The sequence below is a fragment of the Tubulanus polymorphus genome, chromosome 1 (assembly GCF_964204645.1).
Source record: "Tubulanus polymorphus chromosome 1, tnTubPoly1.2, whole genome shotgun sequence".
Taxonomy (NCBI): Eukaryota; Metazoa; Nemertea; class Palaeonemertea; order Tubulaniformes; family Tubulanidae; genus Tubulanus; species Tubulanus polymorphus.
The window spans coordinates 2578509-2594222 of record NC_134025.1 but is presented as its reverse complement, the minus strand read 5'-3'; the positions used below and the strand labels follow the sequence as shown (position 1 = coordinate 2594222).

The window sequence follows — 15714 nt, the reverse complement described above, 5'->3', positions numbered from 1 at the left end:
AACACTTTCAATTCAATTACAGATTATAGAGCAATTACCGACCGGTTATTACGTAATTTTCGTATCCATTTATAAGAATGAAATCACAATTTACAAATGTGTCTAGTAATTTGTGTAGATTTTTGAGTTGATAAATGCACGCGTATCGGACCTGAATTTTCAATTTATTTCGATATATAATTGTAGTAATCTAGACTGCAAATAACCGATGATAAGATAGAAATGCGAAAAGAACACGTGAAATGGAAGATAAATTGGTCACGCCATGTATCGGCTGATATAGATTCACAAATAAAAAGAGTGTTTTGTGAATAAGTAAGTACCATTCGCCATGTATACTGTGACGGTCTTCGTTGCCATTTTGGCACTGTCAACTGCTACTACGTTCAAAGATTGCGGTAGGTAAATCTTTAGTAGAATTAACTCGCCGATAGCTTGTCTTCTATTATCACAACTGGTTGTTAACTCTAAACATTTTTAGGTTCTAAGAACGGAAAAGTCAATTCAGTAACAGTTACTCCTTGTAATGAATTCCCGTGTATTCTTCATCGTGGAACGTCTGCTAATGTAGCCATCGAATTCGTTTCAAGTAAGTGCCACGATTCTCAGAGATTGATATTCTACGAGTAGAATTTGTCGGTGATTTTATTTTGTAAGTCTGATAACGATGGGTTATTTTATCGATATTTGTAGACGTCAATAGCAACAAACTGACTGGATCCGTACACGGAATACTCGCTGGAATTCCGATCCCCTTCCCAATCCCGGAATCCGATGGTTGTAAATCAGGAGTTGCATGTCCAGTAACCACTGGTACTACTTACACATACAAGGCGTCTATTCCAGTAAAATCCATCTACCCATCAGTAAGTGCTTCCTACTCTTGTGATGCCAAAATCGCGTTTCTATTTGACAGTACAAATTCAGACTAATGACGGCATTTTCATACTGGATGTTCAACCAGTCCTGGAAGTGTGATCTCCGTCGCTCTACGGTCCTATATAGTGTACCCAACTGTGGTACGCCTACATCAGACACTAAGCAGAGGCGGATCCAGACCGTATTAGCCCAATACGGTCTAGAATTGTTAAGTGCCCTTCGAAATTTCACCGGCAATATTTTTAAAGGCATTATTTCAGCAACCGCTAATTCCGTGTCCGGGTCGTTTATTCTGGATTGCTCTGAATTAGTCTCTAGAAGCCCTCTAAAAGCCTTTAAATGGTACCATATTTTCAAAATTTTCTGGGGGAGGGCCCCCATACCCCCTTCGAAGGACTTCGCGCCTTCGGCACTCGCATTGACCTGGATACTGGGTGTGCCCTAAGATCAGAAAGGTGCCCTCCAATACTGTCTACCCATCCCCCTGGATCCGCCCCTGCTAAGGTTCTTGGTGAAATTAGAGGTTATCACGGAAAACTAGAGCGATGTCCATGATGTTATTAACTCTTTTCACCTTCAAATGAGATTAAGCTGAATTTTCATGTGATATTTGTGTGATATTTTACAGGTCAAGGTTGTTGTGAAATGGGAACTGAAAGACGATAACGGTGATGATATCGTTTGTATAACCCTGCCGGCTGAGATTCAAGATTAGTTCTTTAACTCTTGAAATATTGCAAATATACACGTTTTAATAAACATTTTGAATAACACATCAATCATCATTATTGTTCCTTATAATTCATGGTGATACGTGAAGGACGCAGATGAGGATGACAATATTGAGAAAATGTTTTACAATTTTTGTACCGACATGATTAGATAATGACTCTTATTGAGAGATCTACGCGTCTGACCTTGTGCAATCAATGACAAGCATGAAATATTAAATTTGATAATTGAATTTTTAGTCCCGAGGAACTGATTAATCACTGATTACCGCAACATCAAACACATATAACACATGTCCCATTATCAATAAATTGGTTTACGATCGTGTATCTCCAATTGGGCTTGATCATATCGCAATGCTGATACATCTATACAGGTTTCATGTCGTTTTTCATATTTACACTTATTTTGATGGATACAAGGCTTTAGAAGGATGTAACGTCGATCGAGTCCATCCCGAACCCAATTAGAATCTTTGTAATAGAATCTTCGTAAATAGAACATTTGACAACCCCAGTGAAGTTCTACACCCGTCACCAACCGACAATGGTCAGCAACACTAACCAATAATCAAAACCAAGTAACTACAGACCAGTGACCTAGCGGCTAGCGCGTAGGGTTTGATCGATGCCGGTCCCAGGAGAAGGCCACATTTAGTCATTGAGCAGAAGTTTTGCTAAAAAGATGCCTTTTAGTGGAAAATTGAAAAAAAAAAATACTCCTTGGAGACTTCTTAATGAAGTGCAGTATCATATTTCTGAAATCGCGGCCATATTTTCTCGAAATGCACACTACAGATTTTGATCTTCAGGTGGGCCATTTAGATTATGGCTTAAATTTGAAACTATATTTCCTAATTCTCATTACTAATATATATCTCCGGTCGGTTGTTGCATAATATAATGCTGTGTGTTCTAACCGCGGAGTGACGCTACTGAAATAGTCATACTGAAAAATTCATGCATTTTCCTGTAAAGTCCTTTCATCTGACAATAATTGATCAGATATGAACCACCTGCTCTTACAAACCTAGGGTAAAAGTGTGGAATAATTAGCGCCGTCTTCGTATCGTATCGAAATCTGACGACAGTTCGTCGATGACGACAGCGCCAGTTGCGGCCACTGTAACTCTCACAATCTAACCACGGTTCATTAGCCTTATAAACGACTGTATCGGGCAGCGGCAGCCTCATCATCGACTCATAGCTCCTGCAAGTTAGAAGGACTGAACAATATCATCCATCATGGTAGGTCAACTTCATTTCTTGTACATTCCTAGTTTAATCTCATCAGTCTGATGAAAATAACAATCTTTGCGTAGCGCGATATGGAGAAATAATCAAATTTTTAAATTAATTATCATACTGGTTTCTATTCAAATTTAATGCAACATTTTTATAGAAAATTAGAAAATATCTTTTTTAAGTTCAGTTCAATAATGAATTATGGCGTATTTGAAATTAAGAATGATGGAATATTGTCGTAGATGATGAAATTATGGGGAAAAAACTGTTTCGCAAAATCTTTATTGATATCTAAAGAAGTAAACAAATCGATTAAATCGTTATAGTACGTCATCATTCAGCACGTGACTGCGTTCAAATAAATCTTCTCGTTGATAAATGCAGTCAGTTATCAGAAATACTCCGGACGAAAACATTCGCAATTTTTTAAGTTTAACAACGCAAGAATTCTGAGCGAGAAATATCCGAATTTGTGATGAACAGTGACCGAAATATTTGTATATTTTGATGATTTAAAAAAATGTTTTCCGCCTTAGAGATAAGATAAGCAAAAACTGAATAATACTTACTGAAAATGTGGTATCACCCTCATACGGCTTATAGTCTATCGCGGCTTTAGGCTGTTGTACTGTTGGTCGCAGGTTTCGCTCGGAAAAGAGAAAAAAGATGTAATTATCTAGATTAACCGAAGATGTGAATGCGCTATAATGAATCTTAGACGATACCCAATAGACCTTACAATATATTCTATATCCCTTGATGAATGGAATAAGATGTTCTTTACGCAAGATCGATGCTTGTCATTCCCATTATAGAATACTTCATCTAATTCTCCACAACCGAACGCACCAAATTCGCACTATATTTGAATCGGTGGCAAGAGAACAAATAAATGAAATGGGAATTCTGTTAAAGCGGGTATGTTAGGCCTACCCGCGGAGCCAAAATGAGGGTCTTAAAAATTTAGAAATGTCAGTGTATTTTATTGACACTAAAGGTAATAAAAGGAAATATGTCCAACTTCCGGGCAGAGGACTGCTGCTCCATCAATTGTGGGCGGAGAAAATTCCTCCAAATACAATTGCCATTGCTATAAAAGGGGGCAAAGCTTGAAAATTGTGACGGTGTTCCTTACGCTGCCATCTGGATCTGTATGATAAACGATTTGTCATCAACGAAAAAAAAAACAATTAAAATGTTTAAATTCGCGAAGAAATTGTTGCCGTTAGATATTTTGCTCGATGACTTACAATATCCGATTGAATAAGTCGTTTGATGACTGTTTGAAGGTGATTTTTGTGAATCTAATCACGTAAAGCAAAAGCTACAGTGTTTGACGAATGGTTTCGATGTGATAGATGAATTTAGAGAAAAAAAGCCGTCGCTCTGAAAACATCAATCGAGACATCAGTACGCACCATTACACTCAATCGAGTATCGCTATAACGCGGTATTTGAATTAGTACTGAACATCCGAGAAAAGTAACGTAATTAAATTCCCGGAGCGTCACTTGGGAAAACTGGGTAACAGAATTAATTCTCTAAAGAGTATTTATGATGCGTTTACACGTCGGCTACTACAGTGCCGGTCGTCATTGGTTCCGCTTGCAAATACCCGAATGGTTCAGCGGATATGAAAGGCAACATTTCCTCATCAGTGATCTGGAAAACGTCAGGCCCGAGCCAGGCTATCTACGCGTGTATCGTATACAAACACGCAGATAAGAACTGAGAAGATATCGCGACGATTTTGAATTATTCAGAGTTTAGACGAAGTTTAAAAAAACAGATAACAGTAATTTTGTGAAAATTACAGCCATTAACTAATGTTTAATGCAGTTATGGTTTGAAAGTAACCTGGCGTATTCGACAGTTTCCCTTCTCGGGGAATGAAATATTGATATGTTTCTGCAACTCATCTTTATGCGGAGATCAAAATGTTATTGTTTAAATCATTCATGCTGTATTCAATGGCAGTATCGACTTAAATCTACGCATCGATATACACTGTCCAGCTAAGGATGAATAGTTTTCATAGTCTATCATTTCCGTATATCAGAACCCATCAATGAACATCTTTATGGAAATTCTCGCCAATTGTCTCGCCCTGTCACGTGACGCGATTTTGGGATTCTATGCAAACAATCGGAAGATGATACTCTCAGCAGGGGACAAGTGTTTTTCGGTTGATTGGATATCATTTTGAGGTTATCCTGTATTTAGTTCAGGGTTATCGTCAGGCGTTCCATGATAAATAGTCCGTTCTAGTGACATAGCATCCATGTTGGCCCATTCACTGTTTCATTGTGCATGCAAATATACATAAAATATGAAAATTTACAACTACCATAATATTAATATCGAGATATAACATCAACTATAATAACAATTATATATAAGCAGCAGACCCTAGATACGGCGTCGCCGTTACGCATTGTGATAATACCGTCTAACGAAGGAACTTCAAAGAATATCGAACGTCACAAATTGAATATGCTTTGGCTTGATCTCGCTAAAAGTAATAATTCCGACGTTCTTGTGTATGTTAACACGCAGATTGGTAGTAGCATGTCATTAAGTTGCAATATCACCTGTCCACGTTCTCACTGATATCCTATCTATTACCGTTATCGTCATACTTTCATAATATTGTTACCAGTTGATGGTCATTCAAACTACCACTTCTACAATACAACCACTACCACAAACTAGATTATCGCATAACGAAGAAAAAAAACCGTCTTTTCTCGAATTGTATCCGCAGTTTACGAGTATCTGTAGTTACCGGCGCACTCGTCGGTCGTATCTTTCGTGGACGTTGAATTTTAAACAGATGGAAATAACATAGATAGATATAGATAGATATTCGAGGTCGTGGATTTCATGTACGGGCTAACATTTCAACATTACATTTGTTACCCTTGAGATTTGATTGATTTAGATTCGGTAAATTCTGGTTCGCGTGTTTCCACGTATAATGTGTGAGATGCGCTGTGACTTGCCATCCACTAATTACCTTCGTAATCCCCGACTTCAAATCAACAAGCTCAGAGACATTATGTTTCGAGGTTTATGGCGATTTGGGACCTAAGATGTATAATTCAATATCCTACAGTGACGTCACCGATTTAATTCAGTTGTCGATAAATCTTTCGTTAATAATCTCCCTTGTTGTTCACGGGGATGGGATTCCTACGACACATTAACCTCTCATACGGTTTAATAGCGTTTCATAATGAAGATTTATCTCTAATTGACTAAATTCAGCCTGAATCTTTCAACTGTCAGAAATTGCAGTATCGACGAATACTGTCACTTTCCATACATACAAAAACGGTCAACTTTCTAGGACGAATATCGGGTAGCGATGCATGTGAGCTAATTTGCCGTTTTTAAAAAGTACTTCGCATACAAAAATGTGCATACATGTATGTGTGTCTAGCAATGTAAACGAATACAAATTATGTACATATTGATAATTTTTGAAGCACTGTTTACAAGATGTTGTAATTCCATTCGCTGATGAAGTTGATGATGACAGAGAGCTAAGTTTCGAGCGTTGAATTAATATTTCTGATATATATGATATGTATACGGTTCTACATGAGCGATAAAGAAGGTCGGGTGGGCATTAAGTGTCTCATGTTCGAAGACGCAATCGATGAATTTGCAATAGAATAAGTGTTTCTAATATCGGAAATGTAACGTATGACTATGATACGGTTCCGGTTGGTTGTTTATCAATAGCGACATAGCAATCTATTCGACCCGATATACAGTGGACTCAGACACCGTGGAAACATCTCCCAAGTGGCGTGAAACGGGTTAAAAATTTCCGATTGTATAAATCTAAATCATCAACATATGACACATATCGTTACAATCGTTTATCGTCTATAAGCATTAACATATGATATATGTCTATCGGTATCTCATAGCTCGCGCTTATTTTCTTATCAAAATTTCAAATATTTATGCGTGACGAGCTGCTGGAGTTAACTAATTGAATATTCATTATTCGCGAGAAAACACAGGAATCCCTAGCGCAAAAACACCGAAAACTTTCAAGTGACGAGTACACTGAGTACACGGGGGCTCGTTGATTCTCACACGAAATTCATTCTCCATTCTACATAAATCTAGAGATTTCAAAGAAGAAAAATCATCTCCATACAATTTAACGTGATTAATAATCTTCTATTTATGAGATTGAAAACCAGGAGAAAGCAACGGATTTTTTCGGCGAGTTCCATTGCACATTCAAAACGCTTCCCTGAAAAATCTGAAATTCAAAACAACCGTCGTCTCTACTCTTTATGATCGGTTCATTCTTTTTAAATCTTTAAATGGAAATAGTTGACTCAGTTCCATTAATAGAGTCGCTGTAGATAAAGTTGTTTTGCGGCTATATCTTGACGTGTTGAGGTAATGGCGTTGTCTTCTCGGATTATATTGACAGACACTTTCTATATTGAGTAATATATTTTGGCGCTCCTGGTAATTTTGAATCTCGGTTGTAAACAGACAACGATGTGTGAACGAAACGGATTGTATTCAGCGTATAGGAATATCTTTTTTTTGGTAACATAACCAAGGTTTCCACTGACGCGATAACGGTTCAAGATTGAAATACGATATTTTACTGAAGATGAAAATTGATTCCAGAAAATACGAAAGCACACGGTGTTTCTATGCTAACCGTTGCGATAGAATGCGTCATCATCATAAAAGTATTTTTGAGCGAACATTTCTAATCTAGTACTGAAATATTCATACAAAAGTACCTCGTTGGTGGGTCGAACGACTAATGACAAATGAAATGCGTGTCTTTCAACCATTCAATCATCACGTCCATGGGTTATAAAAATCTCACGGAATGTTTTAATGCTTAATAAACCTAGAAGAATCTCATTTGTATGTCGCGGCTGGACACTATAACTGAAAGAATATCATCACGTTTGATGTTTGAAAACTTTGACAGAGTTCAAAATGTCGTCGCTGGCTTCCAGCAGCGCTGTCGGCATATTATCGAATTTAAGTCGAATCCAATGATCTTCTCAACCCATGATTGATAAATGCAGCTGCACAGAGAAGTAACCATACCTACATGAATCCCTAGGCAGTTATGGAAAGATTCCACGAGGTCGTCCACCAGAATAATTAATGATCTTCATAGTAACGTAAGATTTTATGTCTTGCGTTACTGAATATAAATGAGAAGACGTATTGTATATCGAATACTAGGCCTATAAAATAAGCAAGCTTTCTCTGAATCGAACAGTCCTCGAAAGGAAATATCCGGATGAAACGCGTGCTACACGTAGAACGTTTTGCTGTCAATTTTTCTTTACCGAAATGTGGAGAATTGAAATAACTACACATCATTTGTCAATATATCATAATACTGTCGAAATTGATCATCAGATATCGCTCGAAGAAACATAAATCTAGATCCACAATTCATCGTATCTGTTATTAGCAGTTTCACTGACAAAAACCTATATTTACATTTTATTCTGTGATGGTTTTATTGGCCGTTAAGTCAGAACCCACACCTGCGCCTGAAGTAATGTTAAAATAAATCAACACAATGACAAGATGAAATTTTCAAAGTGAAATTTCACTCGCGTATTCGGTGATAAAATGAATGGTTTTTCTTTTATCTATTTTTCAACCATAAACACGACTAAATCGAACGCATCGCAATGAAATATCCGATATTATATCATTTATTTCAAAAGTCCTGATTCTAAAAGGCAATATCTCAGAGTTGGAAAGAATATAATATAAAAACATGTGGTTTTTTTGTGTGTGTTTATCGTTATGGAATGAAAAACTAATCATCGATGGACATAGAAAAATTGCTGCGGTCATCAGATATGAAACGCTAATCTTGAAGGAACTAATCACGAGTATGAAAAGCCAAGGCTAAGAATAGTTTTGTCAGATGAAATGGGCATGAATCGAACGGCATATGTTCAGATGTGTTCAGCTTAAGCATTCGCTCGTGCATATACAAGGTTAGGTGAAGTAATCAAATTGTAATAGCGGATAACTGTAAAAGTAAATTTGTGCAGGAAATCCATTATGCGAACCCAATGACATGATCCTAGCTGATGAAATATTTATTCATACCACGGAATTTAATTGTCAGATCTAATCAACCAATACAGTTGTGCCAGTGAATATAATAAAGATCAGAAACCAAGCATCGTTATTTCCGCGAGGGGCCAGCGGTCGTAACTTATATATATACATACTGAATAACTTAGTGGACATCATAAATATGGAAATATAAATCTATGATTTGTTAGTTGATAATTTATTTCATATGATATATCAATATATTATTCTGAAGGTCACAAGCGCTGAATCATGATTTCCGAAACTCCCTTATCCCACTCACCCTTCAATATCGTTCCAATTACGTGAATTTTATTTTCGTTTCATGTTTTAATATTTCTCGAGAAAATTCCGCATTGCAAATTAACGAAGCGAATATTGAAATTTCGGTCAATAAACTGCGTCGAGATGTTTGTTTTACGACTGAATTTTGCCACCACTCTTTACTTTCGATTGGGTTCATTAACGCCCAGCGATGTAGGCTGTTATGAATCTATGTCATAGAAACTCATCGCCGTTTTCCATTTAACACACTTTTAAGCACTTAGCATTTTGCACAGAAGTTTTCAATATCATTATTGACGAAACTGACTTGAAATTCCAACACTGCAAGATTTAAATGCGTTCGTCTATTTTTACATTTTCTTTATTTCGTCCGTGCTCAATTTCTCACTGTTTTCTAATTTCAGTCAGCGACAAGTAGATTAACAGATGAACAAATGGATGGTAAGAATTTCCTTTCAAAATCGTCATTTTCGAGTACAAAAAAAAAAACGATTGCGAAGCCTCCACTAATTCTATCCCCAACAGCTACAGTTCGAATAATGCACTTGAGTTGAAATAGTTTCAGTGATTTTTATCGTGTGATAGATCGGTTTACATTAAAGCTGCGGGCGAATAGTGACGGTGGTGATTTGTTTTTTTTTTTCAAGCAATTGATAAACGACATATGTTTGTTTGCATAATTCCTAACGTCACAGGTGACATCATTACTGTAGATCAAGGGAATTGCACGCGATTGTAATTAGCTTACATGGCCATCATGTAAAAGTGTCCATTAAGCAATTGAGATAAATAATGTGCGCATATTTGCAAAGCTCTTCGCAAAATTATTGATAAATGTAGCAATTAACAGTTTCCTCCGGGACCGATGGTTGGGTTTTTAGTTATTCTATTTGCCGAGAGTAATTTATTGAAAAGGACATTACGATGTGAGGTCAGAAAATGTCCAAACGAGAGGATAGGCAAGACTAAAACAATGATGAAGTGTTTAGTCGACCACTGAAGTGAATGTGAGATATTTGATTATACCAGTTCAGTATCTCTTCAGGGTATCTTCCAAATCCGATTACAACGATTATTTTGAATCATGCGGCGTTTGTTGATTGAACTAGTGCCTCTTCGATTCATCCTCCTTCGACCTTTTTACCAATAATCTTGTTAACAACATTATGTGGAACCTTATATCTGCAAAAGTCGATAACGCAAGCTCATTTGATGCTGTCTCAAATCTCTTATTGCTGCTTTTATCTCGGGACAAGCTACAGCGCAGTATATCCAGACTATCGGTTAAATGATTTTTTGTGTAAATTGTAGCACAACTCGTATACACGACCGATCCCAAAAGCGTTCACGAAGATCTTCACGAAAAAAGTAAATAAAAGTGAATTTGTCCCGCGGAGCCATCTCGAGTGATACGTCATGAATGTCAATATGTTTTTTGAGAATAGGAAACGCAGGCGTTTCAGGCCTACGTCTTGTTATAGAAAAAATGATGCATTTCTTAGTTGTTAACATACGAATGATGGTCCTCACTTGATTGGTGATCAACATTGACCGAATTTCGTAGGATACAAAAAGACTGTTGGTACTTTTGTAAATGTCTGACCTAACAGGAGTCGAACTCGGTCTGTCGGCCTCGGAGGCGCGATCAGCCTAACCTCATGGCCACAGTGACCAGTTGATTGGGCGTCTGAACCTAGTATACTCAGTGACTTAGCTGTGCGACTAAGTCTGCGAATCCATTTGCAATTCAGTAATTTTTTCTCGTTTTGCGTTTATGCAGCGCCCTATATCGTAGATATTCTTGCGAAAAGTGATAGATATCAATTTTCGGAAAAAAGTAAATAATCAAACAAATAGTGATATATTAATGTGTACATGTATGATCAACCAACGAAATATCTATGATCGAGATGTATTGATTGCATACATTTTTAATAGTGTCGTATTTCTGGTTTAGGTCGACCTCCCACTTCTCACATACTTCACACACTATTCCCATCGTCGTTCAATCGACAGTTTGCCCGTTCACAGGCTTTCTAAAAGCCTTCAAGATGAAAAGGAATATTGAGAAAATGCCCCAACCGCAAAGAGTAAGCGATCGAGTTCTAGATGACGATAGTTTTATGAGCGGTATAACAGTAGAGATGAGGAACGTTAACGATGTTTAATGTCGCTGTTTGTGTGATGTAATTCTGATGCGTAATAGATCCGCGATGTCATTCTGTAATCTGTACTGATTTGACCTAACTGAATAAAACAGTTTAATGCAGAATATCTTTTTCCCTTTATTCTACAGCTCTACGAGAGGCTTTCCAACAGTTCGACCAAAACAGAGATGGTCACATCGACGCTAATGAACTTATAAACATCATACAGATGTTAGGAAGAAATCCTACAAAAGCAGAAGTCCACAAAATGATCAGAGATGTCGATAAAGATGGTCAGTAAATTCCATGTTCTCTATACCACCGCCCGATTAAGACCTTAGTTTTCGTGAATAAGAACTTCAATATCGATAGTCTAGTGATATGCATTTCAGAAGAGAAAAAGAGAGCTGTTATTTGTAGTCAGTGACAACTGTATGATATAAATCGACTCGTACATCGATCTAGAGATGCAAAATTGCCCATACATCAACCCATTTGAAGCTATCTCCATTTACGGTCTCCTATTCAATTTAAGAAGAAAACTTCATGAATTGATCACTAATCGTTGATTGGAAGCTATTATGACTTAGGAAAACAGTAGATTCTACATAATTCATCATCAGAAATCATGATATTCAAAATTGATTGCTCAATGATCATTTAAACTATGGATCCTAGTAAATGAGCTTATGGAGGCGTAATGAAGATAGATCATAGTTTGATAAACAATCATTTAATTTTAGGGGTATGAAAAAATGCAAATATGTATCTACTGCTTCCATAAGCATTCAAACATTTCACTTCAGGAAACCAAACTATCGAATTCGGTGAATTCGTCGAAATGATGGAACCAAAGATGAACCAATGGGAGAACCACGCGAAAGATCTGCGCAAGGCATTTAGCGAATTCGATAAAAACAACGACGGTTTCATCGATAAACACGAACTGAAAACTATCATGGGGCAAATTGGGGAAAAACTAACGGATGAAGACGTAGAGGAAATGATTAAAGAGGCTGATGTTGACAGTGATGGTCGAGTGAATTATGACGGTACGTTCATTATTTGCTTCATTTATTGCCCTTAGTTTACATTCTGCACGTTACTTTTTTATTCGCAGTTCGTATACAAAAACGAATAGCTGGCGATATTTAAGGTCTAAGTAATATTCGCTTTCAATAAAGCGTGAAATTGATGCGTGATAAAATGAAGAAAAAAAATCAAATGCTACGTTTCAGCTATTGCGGCGGTGATGTATGGGCAATCGACATGTCATGCTCTATCGTATATCAACGTTTTTAAGCAACGAATTCGTCTTTATTACAGAATTTCAGATTTCCTGCCATCCAGAAATATATACATGACGATCGTTAACATCGTCAGGCGACTATAAAACATTCAACGTTCACTGGGGATTTGAAATAAGAGACCGACATTCTTTACTTCGTCTTCTTCCGCTCTCTCGTGTCTCTTCAGCCACCGGGCATTAACGATTTCTGATATATTTTATCTCTTCCTAAAGCACTATATACTACTGATACTTGTTGCGGGTATTAACTATGCTCTCTATTCTTCTAAATGCTACCGTAATCGTGTTTTGGAATAACGATACACGAAAATGATCTTTGTCTAATCTATAAATGCTTAAAATAGCACGAATTTCAATATTCTTTCGCCGTCTCTAATGAACCTTCACGAAAGTAGCTCAATGTTCGCATAAATTCGGTGTTTTATACTTTTCAGAATTTGTCAAGATGATGACGAGCAAAGAGTTTTAATAAATAGCGAGGATGATACTGGTGCTTTATGCAAATCATCTTATTTATCAATGGAATAATACGCTTATCTTCCTTATCGAACGCTGCGTGTGAAATGAAGAAATATCGACAACTCGTTGTGAAATACAGTGAAGACTTTTGAATGTAGGCCAGCAGAAATCTTTTGTCAGAAACAGTTTATTTGTTAAATCCCTTAAATCTATACTTCCACCCGAGAGAGTATGTACAGCGGATACTGGATTATGCTGCTATCTCGATTAGACACGAACTGACAAACTGAGAGTGGTGATATATTACCAGTTTGGAATTTTCACGATAATGCCCAAGTGACCATTAAGTCAATCCCGTGCGACTTTGTAATCCATCTGTTGTGAGGAAGAATGTGTTTTTTTTTCTTACATGTAAGAAGCGCGTCTATGTTCTCAATTTATATCCGTAGCTATATAAGTCAACGACCACTTTATATCATTATCACCATCATCAACACCGTCTTGGGAACTACAGTTAATGTTGCAGTCAATTGTACAAGTAATTCATACGAATAGATACCCTTGTGTCATTCTTGTAAAAAGTATCGCAAATAAGCGTAGCTTAAAGCCAACATCATTCATTCCTTCTCATTTACCGTAGCATATTGAATATAGATGTTTGTCAGTGATTTTGAAATTTAACTAAGACTGTAAATAGTTTTACTATTATATCATATATACTCAGATTTTTAACTTTATTGGACATCACTTTATCAGTAACAACAGTGCGGGGAATTTGTCATTCCAAGTCAAGCACCGAGCTTTCAAACCCTGTTCTGGAATGCGGGAGATTCTCTATTTGAATCAGCGAGTTTAGGCTTTTAACACCAGCCAAATTTCACGTGTGAATTTATTGTAAAATGAGATTCTTGAAATAAATACATGTTGTTAAAACCGCTTTTATCATAACCGTTTATTACTTTTGTTTTCTCAGTGCATTTGAAAGAAATAAATAAGACCGTGTGTACTGTTGAAAACTGGCTTTCTGGTATGAAGTATATACGTATCATTATTCATGACAGAATCAAGAGTGAATTTACAATATGCTTTGCATATCCGACTTTTTACCCCCGAAGTGCTCTCAAAAATCTCAGCAATACAATATAGATATGGAGTATGCGGGATGTAAGATAGCTCGATGATATCATGCATGTCGAAGTCAAGAACTAAATAAAAATTGCATCGTGAATGATTGACGCAAATATCCGGAGTGATTCGTATATTATTGGACCTGGTAATATCCCAGTTACCAACCACACAGGATGAATACCACTAGAATAACACAAACACTTCAAATATACGTATATAAATATATACTGAAATCAATGAAATTTTCTAGTCCCAGTTTTAGTCAACAGTTGATTAAGAAATCCCGCACTAAGAGTGAAAAAGCCCGAAATGTTTCTTTAAAACTACACAGGAGTTTATTTCGAAAGAATCTGTCAATGCAATAGGCTCACCCCCACACTGGAATGCGCCAATTTTGTGTTTGTTGGCAAAATGAAAAAGGGCACTCAAAGGATTAAATGACTTGTACAAGTCTCACGGGTCCCCCTGGATCGGATTTAGTTGGTTCAGGCCAAAGGTCGAAAGGTCGAGCTCGTAAAAAATGAAAAAATATGAAAATAATAACAATTTCTACTTGAATTAGTCGCGAAACTCATAAAAATGAAAAATAATTCTCGCACGCTCGAATTTATTTTTCATTTTTTATGAGTTTCACTCCTAATTCAAGAAGAAATTATTATTATTTTCATGTTTTTTTCATTTTTTACGAGCTCGACCTTTCGACCTTTGGCCTGAACCAACTAAACCCCTATTACTCATCATAAACAGACATTTTCAGGAATACTCATTAATTGGTTATAGTCGGTAACAAACTACCACCGATCTCTATACCGATGAGAAGAATTCTTCAAGACATACTGGACTCGGGTAGATAAATAACACGTACTTATTTACACGACCGTTCAGTTTATCACATGTCGCGCAGGGAGAACAAAATGTCCTCTCATCCGTCTTGTGACCTGTCAGCAGCAACCTGTTGCCTCCCGATATAATATTATTACATCGACTGCGAGTTACGGCTGATAGATTAGTCTGAATTGATCGGATGTGGCAAAGATCGGAACAAGTTGCCAATAGACGTCGACATTTCACGTCTTGAGATCATTATCGGCTGACAAGTTAGCAGTTATTCAAGTATTGTCAGCAGCATCTCCGAGTTAATCACACACATACTGAAACTAGGGAATTTAGGAAACTGTGACTAATGATTCATTTCGAAGAAATAATTTTCCAACTCAGTTTCTGAATCAGTTTCCATTATTACCTTTTTTTGTTAAATGAACCCTGATATTTGTCATCAGGAGAGTTGATTATAGGACCTCGCGAGAGATGTTCGAGACTGTCCTATCTTCCCTGGCTCCAACTAGATGGCGGGTTCGAGTCCCAAAAACCATGCTATTCGGCCAGGACCCCAACTCAATGATCAAAC

General features: G+C 37.0%; 2 protein-coding genes across 2 annotated transcripts; both read left to right on the top strand.

Annotated features, from left to right (window-relative positions):
* Window positions 1-252: 252 nt before the first annotated feature.
* LOC141914320 (NPC intracellular cholesterol transporter 2-like) lies at window positions 253-1658 on the top strand. The gene is made up of 4 exons (XM_074805597.1): window positions 253-398; window positions 482-589; window positions 694-866; window positions 1508-1658. The coding sequence occupies exons 1-4, from the start codon at window positions 332-334 to the stop codon at window positions 1592-1594; spliced, it is 435 nt and encodes a 144-aa protein (XP_074661698.1). The 5' UTR covers window positions 253-331; the 3' UTR covers window positions 1595-1658.
* A 1118-nt stretch (window positions 1659-2776) lies between these two features.
* On the top strand, window positions 2777-14052 carry LOC141914310 (uncharacterized). The gene is made up of 5 exons (XM_074805593.1): window positions 2777-2858; window positions 9668-9704; window positions 11560-11703; window positions 12217-12462; window positions 13154-14052. The coding sequence occupies exons 1-5, from the start codon at window positions 2856-2858 to the stop codon at window positions 13186-13188; spliced, it is 465 nt and encodes a 154-aa protein (XP_074661694.1). The 5' UTR covers window positions 2777-2855; the 3' UTR covers window positions 13189-14052.
* The last annotated feature ends 1662 nt before the right edge of the window (window positions 14053-15714 follow it).

What these genes read in the sequence shown, in the direction of transcription:
- LOC141914320 (XM_074805597.1), top strand. Translation starts at nt 332, where the DNA reads ATGTATACTGTGACGGTCTTCGTTGCCATTTTGGCACTGTCAACTGCT. An exon ending in TACTACGTTCAAAGATTGCG is followed by an intron (nt 399 to 481) that starts GTAGGTAAATCT and finishes AAACATTTTTAG; the next exon opens with GTTCTAAGAACGGAAAAGTC. An exon ending in AGCCATCGAATTCGTTTCAA is followed by an intron (nt 590 to 693) that starts GTAAGTGCCACG and finishes CGATATTTGTAG; the next exon opens with ACGTCAATAGCAACAAACTG.
- LOC141914310 (XM_074805593.1), top strand. An exon ending in AACAGATGAACAAATGGATG is followed by an intron (nt 9,705 to 11,559) that starts GTAAGAATTTCC and finishes TTTATTCTACAG; the next exon opens with CTCTACGAGAGGCTTTCCAA. An exon ending in TGGTCGAGTGAATTATGACG is followed by an intron (nt 12,463 to 13,153) that starts GTACGTTCATTA and finishes TATACTTTTCAG; the next exon opens with AATTTGTCAAGATGATGACG.